General features: G+C 46.2%; 1 protein-coding gene across 3 annotated transcripts in view; it reads right to left on the reverse strand.

The window, feature by feature from the left end:
* Window positions 1-1,225: 1,225 nt before the first annotated feature.
* Window positions 1,226-17,597, reverse strand: part of Fez1 (fasciculation and elongation protein zeta 1) — a 54,539-nt gene continuing 38,167 nt past the window's right edge. For all 3 annotated transcript variants that reach the window (XM_048448857.3, XM_048448863.3, XM_085689723.2), the window contains 5 exons: window positions 14,400-14,671; window positions 12,565-12,645; window positions 10,578-10,653; window positions 3,794-3,859; window positions 1,226-1,582 (listed from right to left, as the gene is read on the reverse strand). In XM_048448857.3, coding sequence (XP_048304814.1) covers window positions 1,566-1,582; window positions 3,794-3,859; window positions 10,578-10,653; window positions 12,565-12,645; window positions 14,400-14,671 — 512 coding nt within the window. In that variant the 3' untranslated portion in view covers window positions 1,226-1,565. The remainder of the gene's footprint in view (window positions 1,583-3,793; window positions 3,860-10,577; window positions 10,654-12,564; window positions 12,646-14,399; window positions 14,672-17,597) is intronic.

Below are 17,597 nucleotides of genomic sequence, written 5' to 3' on the forward strand. Positions count from 1 at the left end.
AAGTCACTTTTTGTCGAAGTATCTGTGTCGGTGTGTAGATCCTGATAATCTGTGTGTGTACTCTGTAGTCTCCACCTCGTGTGGCAGCTCGGGTGTCCTCTGTGTGGGTTCTCTGTATCGCTTGGTGCTATGTACAACACAAGACAGGGCTGCCGGGACTCTGACAGCTCCCTGGCAGAGTGAGGCCTCCCTCCTTACCCGTCCTCAAAGGTTGCCTCTTATGTACTTCAAGGAAGGCAAAGCCTGGGGAATGAGCGGGCAGAGAAGCCACTCTGTCTCCTAGTGTCGTCCTTGTCGGGCTCTCTATGGAGTGGCTCATGTGGCTAAGTAAGTACTAAGCAAGCAAGAGAACGTCTGCTTGGATGAGGCCTAAGTGTCGGTTCATCTCTGTCTCCTAAGCAGCCTTAGAAGAGTTGCTGACCATCACTGCTTCATGACTTTCTCCTCTGAAAAGCCCAGAAGATATGAATACGCACCTACTTGTGACTCCAGGTTGCTGGGGTGTGAGTCAATGTACAGAAAGTGATAGGGCTGGCAGCAGACATGCAGTGATTACCTTTCTTGTTTTGAAAGCCAGGAGCATGGGAACTGTCAGTGTTAGTATCTTACAGGCTAGAAGACGAAAGGCCATGGAATTCAGGCTATGCTAGGACAGAGTCAGCATCCAGGATACAAGGGCAGTATTCGCCTGCTGTTAGCCAGGCTGCTATCAAAGCCTGAGACTGCATGAAGGAGTTAGTGCTGCTGGGCCTCAGGGCTGCAGCCGGGAGGAGTCAAGTCATAGGATACTGTTCTTTCACCACAGGCCACTGAGAACAGAGAGGACATGGTGACAAATCTCAGTGCAGGGAAGGGGTGGGCGCATTCTCCCAGAGAGTTGAGATCCACAGAGCTATTTCCCTCCAGCTCTGAGGCCCCCAAATCAGCACCCTCAACCCAGCACCCTGTGGGAGGCGTTGCAGGTACACCACTTACAGGCTCATGCTTGGGATTCTCCATCTCCGCCTAGCTTTGGACAGGCTAGTTTCTACCCCCCATACTATAGCCAAGCAGCGAAAACTGAGGAGACTATGAACGGCCTCTTTCTGTGACGTAGGCAACCTCACCACATCACATGGCCCCACCTGTCCCCACCACTGGGCATTTGAGACCAGCCAGACATCATTTCCCTGGAGAGTTTGGAACACAGAGCCAATGGACACCACTCTCCAAAGCATGAAGAATATTAATTAAATGAAGGTTTATTTCAAAATTAGTCTTAGAGTATAAGCTGGGCTGAGGGCTGGAGCCCGACTACGTAATGAGTGGTGAGGGCACCTGCTTTCCCCAACACAGGCGGTGAGGAAGGAGCATCACCAGCCCTGCGCCTGATCATGCATCCAAAGATTACTAGCACTAGAAGCCAACAGCAAAGGACCCCCCCGCACGGTTGCTCATGTTTAATCCAGGTTAAGCTATACACGTTTAAATACACGCCGGAGGTTACATGGTGTCATGCAATCCCAGTGATGGAATGACGTTCTTGCTCAGTGACCTCCTGCAGTGAGGCTGCTCTCCAGGTGAGGTTAGGTTGGACAGAGCACTGAAAGAGAAGAGGAGAGAGGTCACGCGGAGGTCATACTGCGCAGAAACCACCTCCAAGGACCAGGCCATGGCTGCAGCCCTGAGTCATCTTTCCAGGAACAGAAGAGAATGACAGGTGTCTGTCACAATGAGCAAGCACTGCAGGCTCCAGGGTCCGCGGAGGATCTAACGCGGTGACTTGACGGAGATGCCTTCCCCAGCCATGCTAGGGTGTAGCTGAGCTACAATTCACAGGGTTGCTGAGAGACTTGTAAAATATGCCCCATAAATATTAACTGCTTTTCTAAATTCACTGACATTTCAGTGGGTCACAGTCTAGCTTTCGGCTCACCAACCTCATTTAACCCACCTCTACACGCTTCTCTGAAAAGCTTCTATTCTTGCAAAGTCTTTGAGAGTCACAAGTTCTTCCTAATTCTTAACCTAAATTCTTCCTATTGAAATTTAATATTAACCCCTCTGATCCTCATAGAAAGAGCACAGTTTGGGATTTCATAACCAGGTTCCATAAGCATTTTGCAACTCCTCTAGGTTTTGTATAAATGTGAACTCAGAGATGATGGGTCCAAACAATGTGTGCTCATCATGGCCGGCGACATACAAAGAGCAGATAGCCAGACAGTGCAGGGCTTCTCATGCGGGGCTGCAACCTCACAGCATGAGGTGTTCAGCAAAAGTCCTGAGCCTGGACCTCATCAAGACTCTTGTTTCACCAGTTACAGATAAATAAAAGAGACGAAAGAATAAAGTAAACCTTGGGTTGGAATTGGGAAGAATCTAGGACAAATCTATTCTATAATTTAACAAATGAGTTTAAATAATAAAGAAGGAAAGGAAAGGCTATATATGGTTTTTGTTTGTTTGTTTGTATTTTGGGGTTTTAAAGATACATTATTGGCTGAGCATGGTGGCAATCCCAGCACTTGGGAGGTGGGGGCAGGAAAATCAGGATTTCAAGGTCTTTCTCAGCTATAGAGAGGGTTTGAGGCCAGCCTGGGCTGCCTAAGATCCTGGGGGGAGGGAGACAGGAAGAAGGGATGGGAGTGGCTCAGACACAAAGATAGGCAGAGACAGACTTAGGAGATAAATCATCACGTTTTATGAACCATCACCAGGTCCTGATGGAAGCAAATAAACTGGAAACACTGTGTGGGGACCAAGGTGATCTGAACAGCGGTCAGGTCACCAGTGACACACACACAATGTTTAAGTTTGTCCTTGTAACCTTTCCTCTTCCCTTTTTTGTTCTGGAAAAGGAGCCCAGGGCCTCATACTTCCGGGCAAGCTGCCGATCACCAACCCCAGTCCTAGTTGGATAATGGCATTATGGCTATGTGTCCAGTTCTCAGATTTTGGAAATGTATCCTGAGATATTTATGAATGCAAAAATACTAACAGACATCTGCTTCAAAATAAAACTGGTATAGGAGTATAAATAAGCCTGGTGAGGGCTGGAGAGAGGGCTCAAGGGTTAAGAGCACTGGTTGGGGCTGGAGAGATGGCGCAGTGGTTAAGAGCATTGCGTATTCTTCCTGAAGACCCAGGTTCAATTCCCTAGAGCCCACAGGACTCAGAACTCAGAACTATCTGTAACTCCAGTCCCAAGGGACCTTATGATCTTTTCTGATCTCTTTGGGGACACACAAGGAGAACAAACACATGCAGGGGGAACACCTATATACATAAAAAATAAAAATAAAAGATTATCTGTGAGTTAATCCTCTTTACTGTTTCCCCACACTGACAACTTCCACAGTAATTCAGAAAGAAGTTGCAGGGCAGAAGCTGTGACTTGATGGAAGGATGCTCGCCTAGTGTGTGTAGGTCCCTGCATCTCCAGTTGTACTCCCTTTTTTAAAAGGTTAGGACAAGACAAAGTTAATCATGACAACATTCTCCTTTCAAGTTAATACTAAAAAGTATTAACTTATTCCCAGGCTTTGTTTTTCCTAACTACATATGCCATGGTGCAAAAGCCACTGGATTTCTAGAGTAAGTTCCTTGTTGGTGTCCTGTTCCTCATGAGGACACACACTGGTGACCTGAAGTGAGGTAATCATGAAGCCCTCATGATGACCGTGTGGTTTATGGGAGCACAACCTGGTCGGCCTGCAGTGGGCGCTCTGTGGGGGCTTCAGCCTGAGCTTTGCAGCTGGCCCAGGAGCCCGGAGGACCCTTTCTGTTCAGGGAGGAGGGTGGATGCTCTCACCTTTTAAAATGTAGTCCGTTAGCAAAGTAGGCACCTTCTCATTATCCTCCTTCATGGCGAAGAGAACTAGAGGAAAGAGAGAGGGAGATATGGGCCACGATATTGTCAGGGTATGGGGTTTGCATCTAAGGCCAGACAACGTCCACCCTTAGCGAGAAAGAAATGATGTGAGGAAACCTGGTATGCACTGAGTGTTAAGTAGGCACAGTCCTCTACAGGCATCCAAGAGTCAGCGTGCTCGGGATGAGAGCGGTAGGGATGTCTCTGCAGAGTGGACCTACCAGTGACTTCTTTTGGTTTTTCCCTTTTGGTTCATCTATAACTTCTATGCCACCTACCAAATAAATCTTTTGTAAAAATAAGTGAAGCAATAAATAAATAAATAAATAAATAAATAGATAAATAAATAGATAAATAAAAATGAAGCAATGGCCCAAAATGATAAAATCAGTTTTTGGAGAGAGTCAACCTAAATGTTAAATATTAAATGCTAATCATTAATAAAACTGTGCTGTTTGGTTTGTTTTTGAGACAGGGTTTTACTATGTAGCCCTGGCTGGCCTGGAACACAACATGTCGACCAGGATAGTCTTAAACTCACAGAGATCTGCCTGCCTCTGGCTCCCAGGTGATGGGATTAAAGGCATGTGCCGCCACCACCCAGCTGAAACTATCTTTAAAGATATTCTGCTCACATAAAAAAAATGCTACTGCACTGGGCGGTGGTGGTGCATGCCTTTAATCCCAGCACTTGGGAGGCAGAGGCAGTCAGATCTCTGTGAGTTCGAGGCCAGCCTGGTCTACAAGAGCTAGTTCCAGGACAGGCTTCAAAACTACAGAGAAACCCTGTCTCAAACAACAACAACAACAACAAAATGTTATTGCAATAATCCTCACCTTCAATTTATTGACCACAAATAAAGTTTATCCAACAAATCTTTGCTCTGTCCCATGGGGAGGAAGTGAAGTCCTGGGTGAAAGTGTATTGCTGACGTGAGTACAGTCAGGTCAGGAACCCTGACGCCTCAGCCCCAGGGAAATGGTAAAACCTTCCTTTGGTCCAAATACAGATGTCATGAATCACTGACCCCTTAGCTAAAAACAGTCAAGCATACCTCCCTGCTTCCCTTGACTGCACCCTGAAAGTGCTCCCCTGTAGAGGTCAGCTGACTTGATTCATCCTGGTTCAGCTGTATGCAATAAACCCACATCCTCAATTCGGATGAATAAAATTAATGCGCCGAGTTTCCAGGTTTCTCCTGGTATATCTCTGTTAGGGTACGTGGCCCACCCAACCCCAGCTTTTCTGTCTGTGTGTCTGTCCTTTCTTCATTCCTCAAGTCAGGTCAACTCCAAAGCCATGCAGGACGTAGCAGTTTCCACTACAGTGTTAGGCTGTGTAGAGCGGAAGAACTGTGGACTCCCAGGGAGCCGTCACAGCGTTTGCTGAAATACCTACTTGAAACAAACAGTAGGAAAGCTTTTAGAACCTAAAGGCTTTGAAGGAACACTTCCGTAAACATTTCAAAACTGCATTTTCTGGGGGTGAGACTGTAATTCAATGTTAGGACACTCATCTACCTCATATTCCATCCCCAAACAAATAAATCCTTTTCTGTTAACTAAATAATGTGCTCACATGTTCACAACTTACATTATAGAAGTCAACACAAAGACATTCTATAAGAAAGTATCTGAGCCTTATTTATAACTTCAATAACAGCACCCAACAACAGACTCCTTCACCAATTTAAGCTTCCTTAAATAGACTGGTGCGCCTAGCCTTTGTAGTCTTACACTACCTTACAAAAACGAGAGGTCTACATATATAAAAGACTTATCTCTGAAGAAGGCTGAAGAACATGTATTAGCTATATAACAAATATATCCTAACATAGAAAAATCTGAATGTGAGACCACAGAAGATGCTTCCAGGACTGTTTCTATGCTGCCTAGTTCTCCTCAATGATCGTATTTCACCTTCATAAGCAGAGTGAACAGTGAAGATCAGCTGGTCCTGAGTCAGGAGGCAACCACGACAAGGGTGGGATCCCAGATCCAGGTCCATGTTGAGGCTGGGTAATGGTCAGGACTTGGAACATGGTCAGAACCAGGTGAAGAATAGGACTCAATATGATGATACAAATCACCAGTCATGGCCGGGGGAAAAGACTGAACCCATAGCCTATCAGGGGTTTGTTTTCTTTATGTTTTCGGATATATAGTCATTTCAACAGAATTAGATGCCGGGGATCCTGGTTTCTTCTGTTTGCTTCCTGTTGTACCTAAAAAAAATTAATTACATGTGCTACAGTGGGTGTGCATGTATACCAGGGCATGCATGTGGAAGGAAGAGAGGACTGGAGAACTTGGTTCTCTCCTGCCATGTGGTCTCCGGGATGGAACTCAGGTCCCAAACTTAGTGGCAAGGCCCTTTACCTGCTGAGCAATCTTGCTGGCTCTGTGTTGAATTTTTAGATGCAAATTCATGGAGGGATGGTTCAGCAGTCAAAAGCACAGACTGTTGCTTTTCCAGAGGACTCGAGTTCAATTCCTAGCCCCCACATGTTGACTCACAAGCGTCTGCAGCTCCAGTTTCATCAGATCTGATGTGCTCTTCTGTCTAACGCGTGCAAGTGCTGCACAGTCATACAGGTTGGCCAAACACCCACACACATCAAACAGTAAACTAAACAGAACCTTTATAGCTCATGAAACTGCAACTATCTGGAAACTTGTAAAATAGAATTAAATACCACAGTAGTAACCGTGATGATGGAGAAAATTAACATTATGGTTTGGTCTGAAATGTCCCCCAAATGTTCATGCACTGCGAGTTGGTTCCTAATTCAAGAATGTGGGGCTTTGGGGGCGTGATCAGATCTTGAGGGCTCTGAAATCATCAATGGACCGATATGTTCTCTGTTTGATGGGATATTGGTAGGGGACGAAAACTTAGGAGGCAAGACTTAGAGCGTGAGTCCCTGAGGACATGCCCGTGGGGCTCTCTGGCTTTCCCAGCAGCCGTGAGATGAGCAGCTGGGCCACTGTCCCCTATCTTCCGTGATGCTCAGTCTCACCATGGACTGGGAAACATGGACTGAAACCTCTGAAGCAGAGTCAAAAAAACCCCTACTCTCCTTTAAGTTGTTTCCTCAGGCATTTTGTCAGTTACATAAAACTTCTCAGCACACTGAATTTCTTTGTCCATTTTTCCATATTCCTATAGTACTCTAATGATGGACACACTGGCTATAATTTTAAAATAACTGTTATTTATGTGTGTGTGTGTGTGTATGCACATACATGTGTGTACATTTGGTTCATGGGTCCTATGTGGAAGTCAGAGGACCATTCTACAAAGTTGATTCTGTCCGTCTACCTTTCTGTAGGTTCTGGGGATTGAACTCAGAACTCCAGGCTTGCACAGCAGGTGCTTTGTCCACTGAGCTGTCCCACCGGCCCTAGACTTTTGGGACTTTTGTTTGTTTGTTTGTTTGTTTTTGGCACAGGGTTTCTCTATGTCATTCTGGCTGTCCTGGAACCCACTCTGTAGACTTGGCTGACCTCAAACGCACAGAGATCCACCTGCCTCTGTTTCCTGAGTGCTGGGATTAAAGGTGTATGCCGCTACTACCTGACTGGCCCTATACTTTTTAATGAATTGAAAAACATAAAAACAATTTTACAATGGAGAGACTTGCACTAACTTTCTATACATGGGCCAATGACAGATGAATAGTTTTTCCCTTTGAAATTTGCCCAAGTTATCTTTCAAATGTTTACCGCCATGAAAACACAAACACCTGTAAATGCGGTCTGCATGTGTGTGCACGCGTGTGTGTGTGTGTGTGTGAGTGTGTGTGTGTGTGAATATGTGTGTGTGTGTGTGTGAATGATACTGAACACTGAATAATGTGAGTTTTGTGAATGCTCGGCAAATGCTCTACCACTGAGCTAAAAGGAGGTTGAGAGTATTGATGTTCTTGTAGAAGACCTAGGCTGGGTTCCTGGAAGCCTCAAGGCAACTCACAACTTCTGGAACTCAGATTCCATGGAGTACTCTTCTGACCTCTGCCTTGTACACATGTGGTACAGTCACACGTAAGCAAAAATACTCACATGCATGAAACAATAATAAATCTTTTAAATTAATTAATTTAAAAAAATCTACGGCTGGGCATATGGGTCTGTACCTATAATCCCAACACTCAGGAGTCTCGTTAGGTCAGTGGAGTTCAAAGATAGTCTGGGCAATACAGTGAAAACACATCTCAGGAAAAAAAAACGAAGGAAGGGAAAAAAAGAAACAAGTCTCAAAAAGCAAAAAGGCAAGCGAGACATGGTGGGGCACGCCTTTAATCCCAGCACTCTGGCAGCAGAGGCAGGAGGATCTCTGTGAGCTCCAGGACAGCCAGGGCTAAGCAGAAACACTCAGTCTCAGAACAAAGAAGGCAGTGGTGGGTGGGAGGCAGTGATGGGTGGGAGGTGGCTGGTGGGTGGGAGATAGCTGGTGAGGGGAGGCAGTTGGTGGGTGGGAGGGGGCTGGTGGGTGGGAAGCGGCTGGTGGGTGGGAGGGGGCTGGTGGGTGAGAAGGGGCTGGTGGGATGGTTCAGTGGTTAAGAGTACTTGCAACTCCACCAGCACTTAGAAGGCAGGAGTGTGCACATTTCTGTGAGCTTGAGGCCAGCCTGGTCTACAGAAAGAGTTCCAAGACAGCCAGAGCTAACCTTAAGGATTGGATGGAGAGATGGCTCAGAAGTTAAGAGGACCCAGGTTCAATTCCCAGCACCAACATGGCAACTCACAACTGTCTGTAACTCCAAGATATGACATCTTCACATAGACATACACGTGGGCAAAACATTAATGCGCATAAAATTTTAAATATATATATAAAAAAAGAGTATTTGTAACTTTTGCTAAGAACCCAGATTCAGATCCCAGCACCCACATGACAGCTCACCCTGTCTGTAACTCCAACTCAGGAGGATCTGATATCTTCTTCTGGCCTCATGGGCACCAGGCACACAAGTGGTGTGCATAAGTACATGTAGGCTAAGCATTTGCACACATAAAACTTAAAAAATAAGATAAAATAAAAAGGCTGGAACTGGAAGAACAAACCTAAAATCCCAGAGGCTGAGGCAAGAAGCCTAACTTAACATCAGTGCAGCCATGACAGGCTGCAGACTAACAAAACTGGGCCTAGGCCTCACCCTTACAATAACCAGGAAAAACCATAGACTGTACCCTGCGGGGGACCAATCAGAATTAAGACAAACAAGTACTAGATGCTTCAGAACATTAAGAATAACTTATATAAGTTCTATAGGTTGCCAGTTTCCTTGCAGCAACGCCAGTACCAATCCCTGTTTGATAAGACTTCTGCTAACCCACCCACTCCTGCTCAATCAAGAGTTCAATCCCTATCTGAAATCAGGATTCCCCTACCCCTACCATAGCTGGGCTCAGCGCTCTCCCTGCCCCAACTGCTGTGTTGGAGTGGATAGAGAGTTCAAACAGCAGCTTGTAATAAAGACTCTTCGCTTTTGCATATAAACTCACGACTCCTGGTGGTCAATGGTGGGATGGGGGGAGGGGGGGATCAGGACATGGGCATAACATTAGCAAATCTGAAGCCTGCCTGGATCATTTAATGAGTCCAAGGGCAGCCTGAGCAGCTTAGTGTGAGCTTAAACTTTTTAACCTTTAGTGTAAGGTTAAAAAGCAGAGGACAGAGCTCTGGGGTAGCATGCACGGGTCCCTAGGATCAGTTCACAGTACCGAGAAACCAATCACGGGGCATACTTAGACAGATGCAGAAATCTAAACCGAGCAAAACGTACTTTGAAGGTAAAATCCCTGATTCTCAAGGACATGATGTCTATGAATGCTGACAAGATCTGTTTGCCACAAGGTCTGCTTTTGTTCTCCAGATGGCTAAAAAGGAAGCCTTTCTTCATCCTTAACTTGGGGATGGGATGCAGTAGGGGGATATTTGTCTTCCTAGGCTGGGCGAAAAGTCCCTCCCCCTTTGTCTAGCAGGACCAATAGCCCCGCAGTGGCCCATCCCCTTCAGGGCAGCCACAGGGCACTGAGCAGCCTTGTGAGCAGTCCTTCAGCAAGCTCGGTTGCCTGGAAAGAAATGGAATTTCTATCTGACCCACTGAGCGTGTCACCAAGTCTCAGTCTAGAATTTTCTCTTAAGAGAGCAGAGACAATACCGCTACCAGACACTAGTCCTTTGAGGTTGTACTGTGTCATACACAGATGAAAAGCGCTTTATTATGTGTTGGTTTGCACCCACCCCCACCCTCTTACCCCCACTCCCCCAGCTCAGAATATCTAACAATACAGAACAAAGCATCTTAAGTGAAGAAGAGGCAGTCACTTCCTGGAAGGAAAACTGACTCTATTCTTTCCGAGCAGCCTCGCCCCACCCCAAAAGCCTTCACATCAACACAGCACAGTGGGGCCCACAGACAGAGCGCTCTGCTCTAAGGGGCCCAGGATGACAGTTGAGGTAGAAAAGACAAAGCCTGGGAGCTGCAGGGAAAACAGAAAACTCTGCCCACCCCTCAAGTCCCTCCCCATCCTTTAAAAAAAAAAACCGGGGGCCACAACAAGGTATTTAAATTTTGTCTTGTTCAAGGGGATATGATATGCAGAGAATTTTGCCCCATGAAAAACTATCCTAGAGAAATCGGGGGACTGAGAACAGGAGGTGCACAGACCAGGAGGAATGGCATCCTAGGCCTGGGGCTGAGGAAGAGGAACTCACTGTTTGTCAACATCTGCAGATCTTCCACGGAAGGAGGAGAGGATTTCTTCTCGTAAGGGATGACTGTGTTCAGGTACTGCCAAGACAAACAGGGTGGGCAGAGCCTGAGTCACTGCTCCCTCTTGGTTTGAGGCACAGTGGACAACTTGCACAGAGACCATACTTTGCTTTAAAATCTGGGCACCAACCACTGTCACTAGCAAACTGCTACTTCAGAACTCGCTTTCTCCTCCTCAAGCATCTCTAAGGTAAGGCTTTCCCCACATTCAGTGGAGGAAAACTCCCCTTGCCCCAACTTCCACATTCTTTTTTTGTTTTCCTTTTTCGAGACAGGGATTCTTTGTGTAACAGCCCTGGCTGTCCTGGAACCCGCTCTGAAGACCAGGCTGATCTTGAACTCACAGAGATCCACCTGCTTCTGCCTCCCAAGTGCTGCCCCACCAACTGCCCTGCAAATTCTACATTCTTAATACGATAAAATCTCTTTTGTTCTCAGAACCTTGGGGAGTCTTTCTCCTCTCAGATAACAGCAGGGGCAGTGGGTACTGTGCAATTTAAGAAGGGATTATTTCTCTTTTGTCAAATGACATATCCACCCCACCCAAGATCTTGACTGTCAGATTTGCTCCCTCTTACAACAAAGCAAACCCTGAGGTACCCACCCAGTGGACGTCAAAGACCAGAAAGCCAGAGAGATCTTACTTCAGGCCCCAAGGAAGTCCAAGGTGATAAGTTCAAGGCCAAACATCCTGGAATTGTAGATTGGACCCCTGTCACCTGGCAGTGAGGCCCTGGAAAACTGCCCTATGACTCTGGGCCTCAGTTCTCCCAGGAACAGGAAGGGCTGGTTAGATGTTGTCTAGGATCTGGTTGTAAAATTCTAACATGTGGGATTCCATTTCACCCATTCAAACAGCACACATACTTCATGATCATTTATCCCACCCAGACTTAAAAGTTGCCAGTGCACATACTGCCAAGTCCATTAGATTCTCTATTCCCCCAGGGCAGGAGGAGGCCAGGACTTCTCACCTTTGCACCTCTAGGACCTAGCAACAGATCACAGTACACAACCGGCAAAGCTGCTGAACTCTGCCTTAATAGCCAGAACTGCAAGCTGCATCACAGATGCTGTCGTTTGGATGTAATGTGTCTTCTAAGGGTCCAAATGCAAAGCCTTGATTCCCCGGGGTCATGGTACAAAGATGCACCATGGCCTTTTAAGGCTAGGATCCAGGGGGAGGTCATTATGCAGGTCCTTCAAGGCTACTACTAAGTGCTCTCTCTTGAACTTTTATGTGTCCCACCCCATTCTGTCTTCGTTTCTCTCTGCTCTCTGTCAAGTTTAACATGGGCCTGTTTGTTCCTACACACCCACACCCATAGTGATGCTACCTTACCAAATACCAAACCAATAAAAACAAATAAGCAAAACTATGCTTTTTCTAAAGTTAATTGCAGGTATTTCATTGCGTTACTTCAAAGCTGACTACATGGAAGTAAGAAAGAGACATCACAGTGTGACTAACAATCAGAGCTGGAGGTTGAAGAGGCGGTATTGGTGGCACTGTCTCAGCTGCCCCTCCAATACGAGAGAGCTGATTAGGCGCTAAGATGGGATCTATTGTGAAACAGATCCCCCAATACACTTTATTCTTGTGGTTTTGGTTGTGAGCCTAGTCTTTAATAGCTGGGCCATCTCTCCAGCCTGTGTTTTATTCTTAAGGCAGACTAATAGATTTGCCTTAGATCTCCTTTTGGTGTTGAGTTTTAAGTTTTATGCATGTTCCAGAATAAACACAAAAAACAAAAACGACTTTTGAAAGACATTTTCTGTGTCTTTCTTAGGAGCGGAAGAAAATGTTAGGGTACCTCAGACTTGCCCAGATTCTGAGATAACCGCGGTGCCTCCATCCCCCTCACTTGTGAGGAAGCTGAGCTGCTAGTTGTCTGGAAGAACAAAAGAGCAAACTCTGGCTGCACATACCTGTCGGTCGGCTCCGGAGGAGCCAAAGGTCTGGCGGATGCCACTCTGCAGAATGTTGGAGATGCCTTCCATGCTGAAACGCTAAGGAAGAAACACACTCAAGATGGACAAAGCCTTCCTGCCCCAGTGTCACCACCCCAGGGACTTCTGTGTCTTGGCTCAAATGCTTATCAGCTGTCAAACTGCCTTGGCTAAGCGGCCACAACGTAAGTCGTAAGTCGTTGGCGTGCACAGATAAGCCAGAATTTAAGCAAGAATAGTTAGCAGTCTCAGAGATTCATCTTGGTAAGTCCCTAAGGGCTACAAGACTCCCTTGTCACCCTCTAGGCTTCCTCATTTCGCCCTGTATCACGTAAACAAAAGTAATACGGAACAGTGCATCTCTGGAGAACTATGATGCCAAGATCGTGGGGGAAGCAAAGAATGCAGCTATCAGGAAAGGCAGGCGTCCAGAAGTGGTCTGGTCCTGGAAAACTTCAAGAGTCACATGGCCCAGGCCTAACTCAATAGGTTTGTGAAAAGCAGCTTAGCTAAGTCTATGGACGTCATCCTGCTAATAATCAACGAGCCATCCAGCCGTTTTCTGGCGTGGACCGCATGTAAACCATGGTTGCTTCACACGGTTCCAGCATTTCGACTTTGCAGACCACAATTTCCGGCACCTTTTACTTTGATGTTTAGCAATTCTTGCTATGTGTTATGGGAGTTCCCTTATGCCTTTCCCTTTGGGAAATTTTGTGCGGGCTTTGAAATATGAAAATATATAAAATGGCAACCTCTCCAAACAAAATAATTTTTTGGAAAAATATCCCTGCCACTGTGGTACCATATAGCATGATAGACCTGCCTGCTCCCACACAAGTTAACGCCAAGCTGCTAGGAAATTTAGGCAAGTAACACATACTTAATAAATAAAGTATATCTGATAATCAAAATTTATAAATTCCTAAGATCTGTCTACTCGGGTTCACAGTAACATGTATCTAGCCTCGTCTTTGTGCACTTTAAGCTTTAGCTATTTGGATAAGTCATACAAGCAACTGCAATATTCTAAAATAGAGTGTCTGATTATCCCCCATCCCCAAGAAAGTCCTTTTCCCAAGGTCAGGCACTTAGACAAGTCTCCATTTCCTTGGGGGTTTAAAGAAAGCTTCTGTTTGCTAAAAAGGGAAACAGTCCTCTCTCTGGCAGAAGGAACTTGTGACCCTTCCATTAACAGATGACTGATGCCTATTAACTTGTCAAGGTCAATGCTAGCTTCTTCAAACCCCGACCATAAGTCACACCCCAGCTCACATGCCCCCTTTCTCCCATTTAGTCCTATATGCAAGTATAGAATACACAATCTGTATTTTTTTTTTTCAGTAAATACACTGGCTGCCATCCTGATTCACCCTCAGTTCCTACCTCCTCACCCTCACCTCAAGCTGTCTCCACACATCCTCTTTGGAACCCGAACCCCACGGAAGCAGGTCTCTGGCAATTTTCAGCCATTCAAACAGCCCAGCAATATTCTACACAGGCTCCAAAGGGACCAGGTTGGGCAATAATCCGTGCCAATGGCAGAGATCCTGAACTCCATCTTTTCAAGGACCAGCCTGGCGAACAGGTCGTATCCACTTACTTTTTAATTCTTATTCAGTTTGTCCTCCATTTAGACCAGAGGCCTTCGGGGAAGCTGGACAGACAGGAGGCATCCCCTGCTTTCCTAACTCACTAACTGTCACAGCTAGAACTCTGTAACTGTTTAGGAGTCTACTACAGGGTGGCTATCAGGACGTGTGATGGTTAGGGCTCCAGGCTGGCTATTTCTAGTGTTCCGGTGGCTCACATACCTTGAGAGGCATCTGGTTTCCCTTTTCTATTCGGCTGCTCTGCAGGCTCAATCCCTTCTCTTTCCGTCTCTTCTTCATCAGTTCCCGTTGCTCCTTCTGCTTGTTCTGAACCTCAATGAGCACCGTGATGAAGGAGTTCTTCACTTCCTTCTCAAACTCCAGCTCGTCTCTGCGGGCCAGCTGGTGGACCAGTTCCTCAGAGAGGTCCCGGATGGCACCCTCTACCTGATCCAGCAGCTCTGTCAGCTCAGGCCCAGACATGTGCCTCAGCCCTAGAGACAAAGATGGATTTGGAAAGTGATATCTTCAGACAGGCATGAAAATGCTGGAGATAGAATCATTCTTAGATGGCGTCCCCTCCAACCCTTAGCATTTCTCTGAAAGACCATCACAATCTAGGGGGAAGGGGTGTTATATCATGTATAGAAGAGAACAACCCAACTCAAAAAGCGGAGAAGAAAGCCGAGAGTGGTGGTGCACGCCTTTGATCCCAGCACTGGGGTGGGGGGCAGAAATAGGGAGATCTCTATGAGTTCAAGGTCAGCCTGGTCTACAGAGCGAGTTCCAGAACAGCCAAAGATACACAGAGAATCCCTGTCTCAAAAACAAGCAAACAAACAAACGAAGTAGAGGAGAAAAAAGTGTCCACAAGGAAGCACGGGCACTTTGTAGCCAGTGAAGGATATGCCTGGCTTTGACACCTTGCTCGCTCTTCATCTGCCCTCGGTCTCTGTCACATTGATGGGGAAAACACTGCGGCTTGGGTACCTGTGATGAGCACTGATATAAGAAGTCATGGAGACAGCTGGCATCAACACGAACATGACCTGGGGGTGTATGGTCCTATGCCTCAGTCTACACTGCAAACTGTAGGAGACCCAGGAAAGAATGGGGAAGGGAAGGGAAAAATTAAGCCTTATCAATCAGCAGGCTACTTCCAGAGACAAAGAAAGGGAACCAGAGATCACAGACATGGACACCTTTAACATCTTGTCGCTTCAGACTCTGTGATTTATAATATCTTTAGATCACTGTCAATGGATTGTCTCTTCAAAAAGGGTAGGAAAGCCAGGCACAGTGGCACATGCTTTTAATTCTAGTACTTGGGTGGCAGAGAAAGATCGATCTCTGTGAGTTCAAAGATAGCCTTGCTTACATAGAGTTCCAGGACAACAGCCACAGCCACACAGTGAATCACTGTCTACTAAACAGACAAATAAACAAAATAAAGCAGTAGAGACATTTTTAAAATGTGTATGGGTGTTTTACCTGCATGTGTGTAACACATGTTTTACCTGCATGTATGTAACTGGAACCCACAGAGGCCAGAAGAGGGCATCAGATCCCCTAGAACTAGACTTACAAATGGTTCTAAGTAGCCACATGGGTGCTGAGGAACTGAAATTGGGTCCTTTGCAAGAATATCCAGTGAGCTGAACTGCTCAGCCATCCCTCCAGACCTTGCTGGTTTGTTTTTGAGACAAGGGCTCAGTATGTAGTCAAGGATGGTCTCTGGCTCTCACTACTGCCTCAGCCTTCCGAAAACTGGTATGTGCTACCACGCCCAGTGAGCAGAAAGGATTTTAAAACTTCCTGGTCCAGGGCTGAGGATGAACTGGGTGGCAGAACATTTGCTTAGCATGGAAGAAGCCCTGGGCTCAGATCCTAGCAATACACACACACACACACACACCTCCACCAGAAAGAAATGATCATGTGTTGATGAAAGAGAAGCCAGCTACCTATGTATTGAAATGTTCCAAATGACACTGTATCCCATAAACACACTAATTTGCCATATGCCAATTAAGCATATTAGTGAAGTAGATTTAGGGAGCCCCTTTGTGTCACCTCAGGGCCCTCCTTCCCTTCTCATTTCTGCTCAGCCTGGGTGTCTGCTCACTCAGTTGGTTTTGCTCTTTGAGCTGTCCTCCTGTTTTTTGTTTTTTTTTTCCATTTCACTCTGCTTTGCTGATTGCTTCTGTTTGTGCCCTTTGTGTGGTGAGAATGGCCTGACTGGGCGGGTGGCGAATGCAGCTAGGCATCCAAACCCACTCCATCACCCTATTGGCTTCCTGCAGTGACCATGCCCTGCCTGTTTCATCTCTTCAGGGCCAAGCAGTTTTGTTTTCAGGACGTGGTGGCTGATTTTTTTTTTATCTCAGTTTTTGCCACCTCCTCCTGAAACTTTGATCTAGGTTTCCTGACAGATGGAGGCACCTTCTCTCCCAGACCCACCCTCTCATTCCTAGTGACCTGGCTGCAAGAGCAGGCCTCCCCCTGCAGATCAGCATGCACACAGCCATCCCTAAGATGGCTGCTGATTTGTACACCATTTTCATTTCACGCGTCATCTAGCCCGCTCTTAGTCATTACGATAAATCTGTGTTAGAGATCTCGGTAATGTGAGACAGGCATTAAAAGACTGGACTCCGGAGTTCATCGCCCTGGTTTCAAGAGCTATCTGCACTGTCCCTTATAATGTATAGGGGCTGCGAGGAAAGGCATCAATTGAAAATGGGGTCTTTACTCTCCCCACTGAAAGAAAGGAAGAGTGTTGAGGGTGTAGCTCAGTGAGAGTGTATGCATGAGGCCCTGGGTTCAATTCCCAGCCCTAAACAACACACACACACACACACACACACACACACACACACACACACACACACACACAGGGGAGGCAGAAAGAGAGAATTTTCCTCTTCTCTGTCTCCCTTTTCTCTTAGAACTTCTCTGTCTGCCCTTCTCAAACATATATTAAAAATGTAATAGTTAAATAAGCCTCCTCCCATCTCCACAGTTCAGGAAGATTTCCTTCAGGAATTGAGAGTCACTGCTTTGAAATAAATGTAATCATCACGACCTAATCTCCCACTGTTCTGGAAGCACAGGGCCTAGCTCATCCACCTGACTACAAATTGCAAAACCTACTTAAGGTAATGGGCTCCATTCACTTAGTTATAACAAGAGCACAATCTCCTTCAGCTTGTGCTGTTCTTTGGAGGATTGCCTGTGATCTGTAGACTGTTCTCAGTTAATGCTTACTCAGTAATAAAATTGCCCCCCAACCGTATTTTTGTGGGAAGGATTTGCGGAGTGGCAAGGAGCTTTTGTTTGTGATTCTATTTCTTCAACTGTGGGCTTGGACAAATCCCTTAACCTCCAGATGACAATTCAGTCTTGAGAGGCGTGGCGTGA

Source organism: Myodes glareolus, chromosome 4 (genome assembly GCF_982192425.1).
Source record: "Myodes glareolus chromosome 4, mMyoGla1.1, whole genome shotgun sequence".
NCBI classification, from domain to species: Eukaryota; Metazoa; Chordata; class Mammalia; order Rodentia; family Cricetidae; genus Myodes; species Myodes glareolus.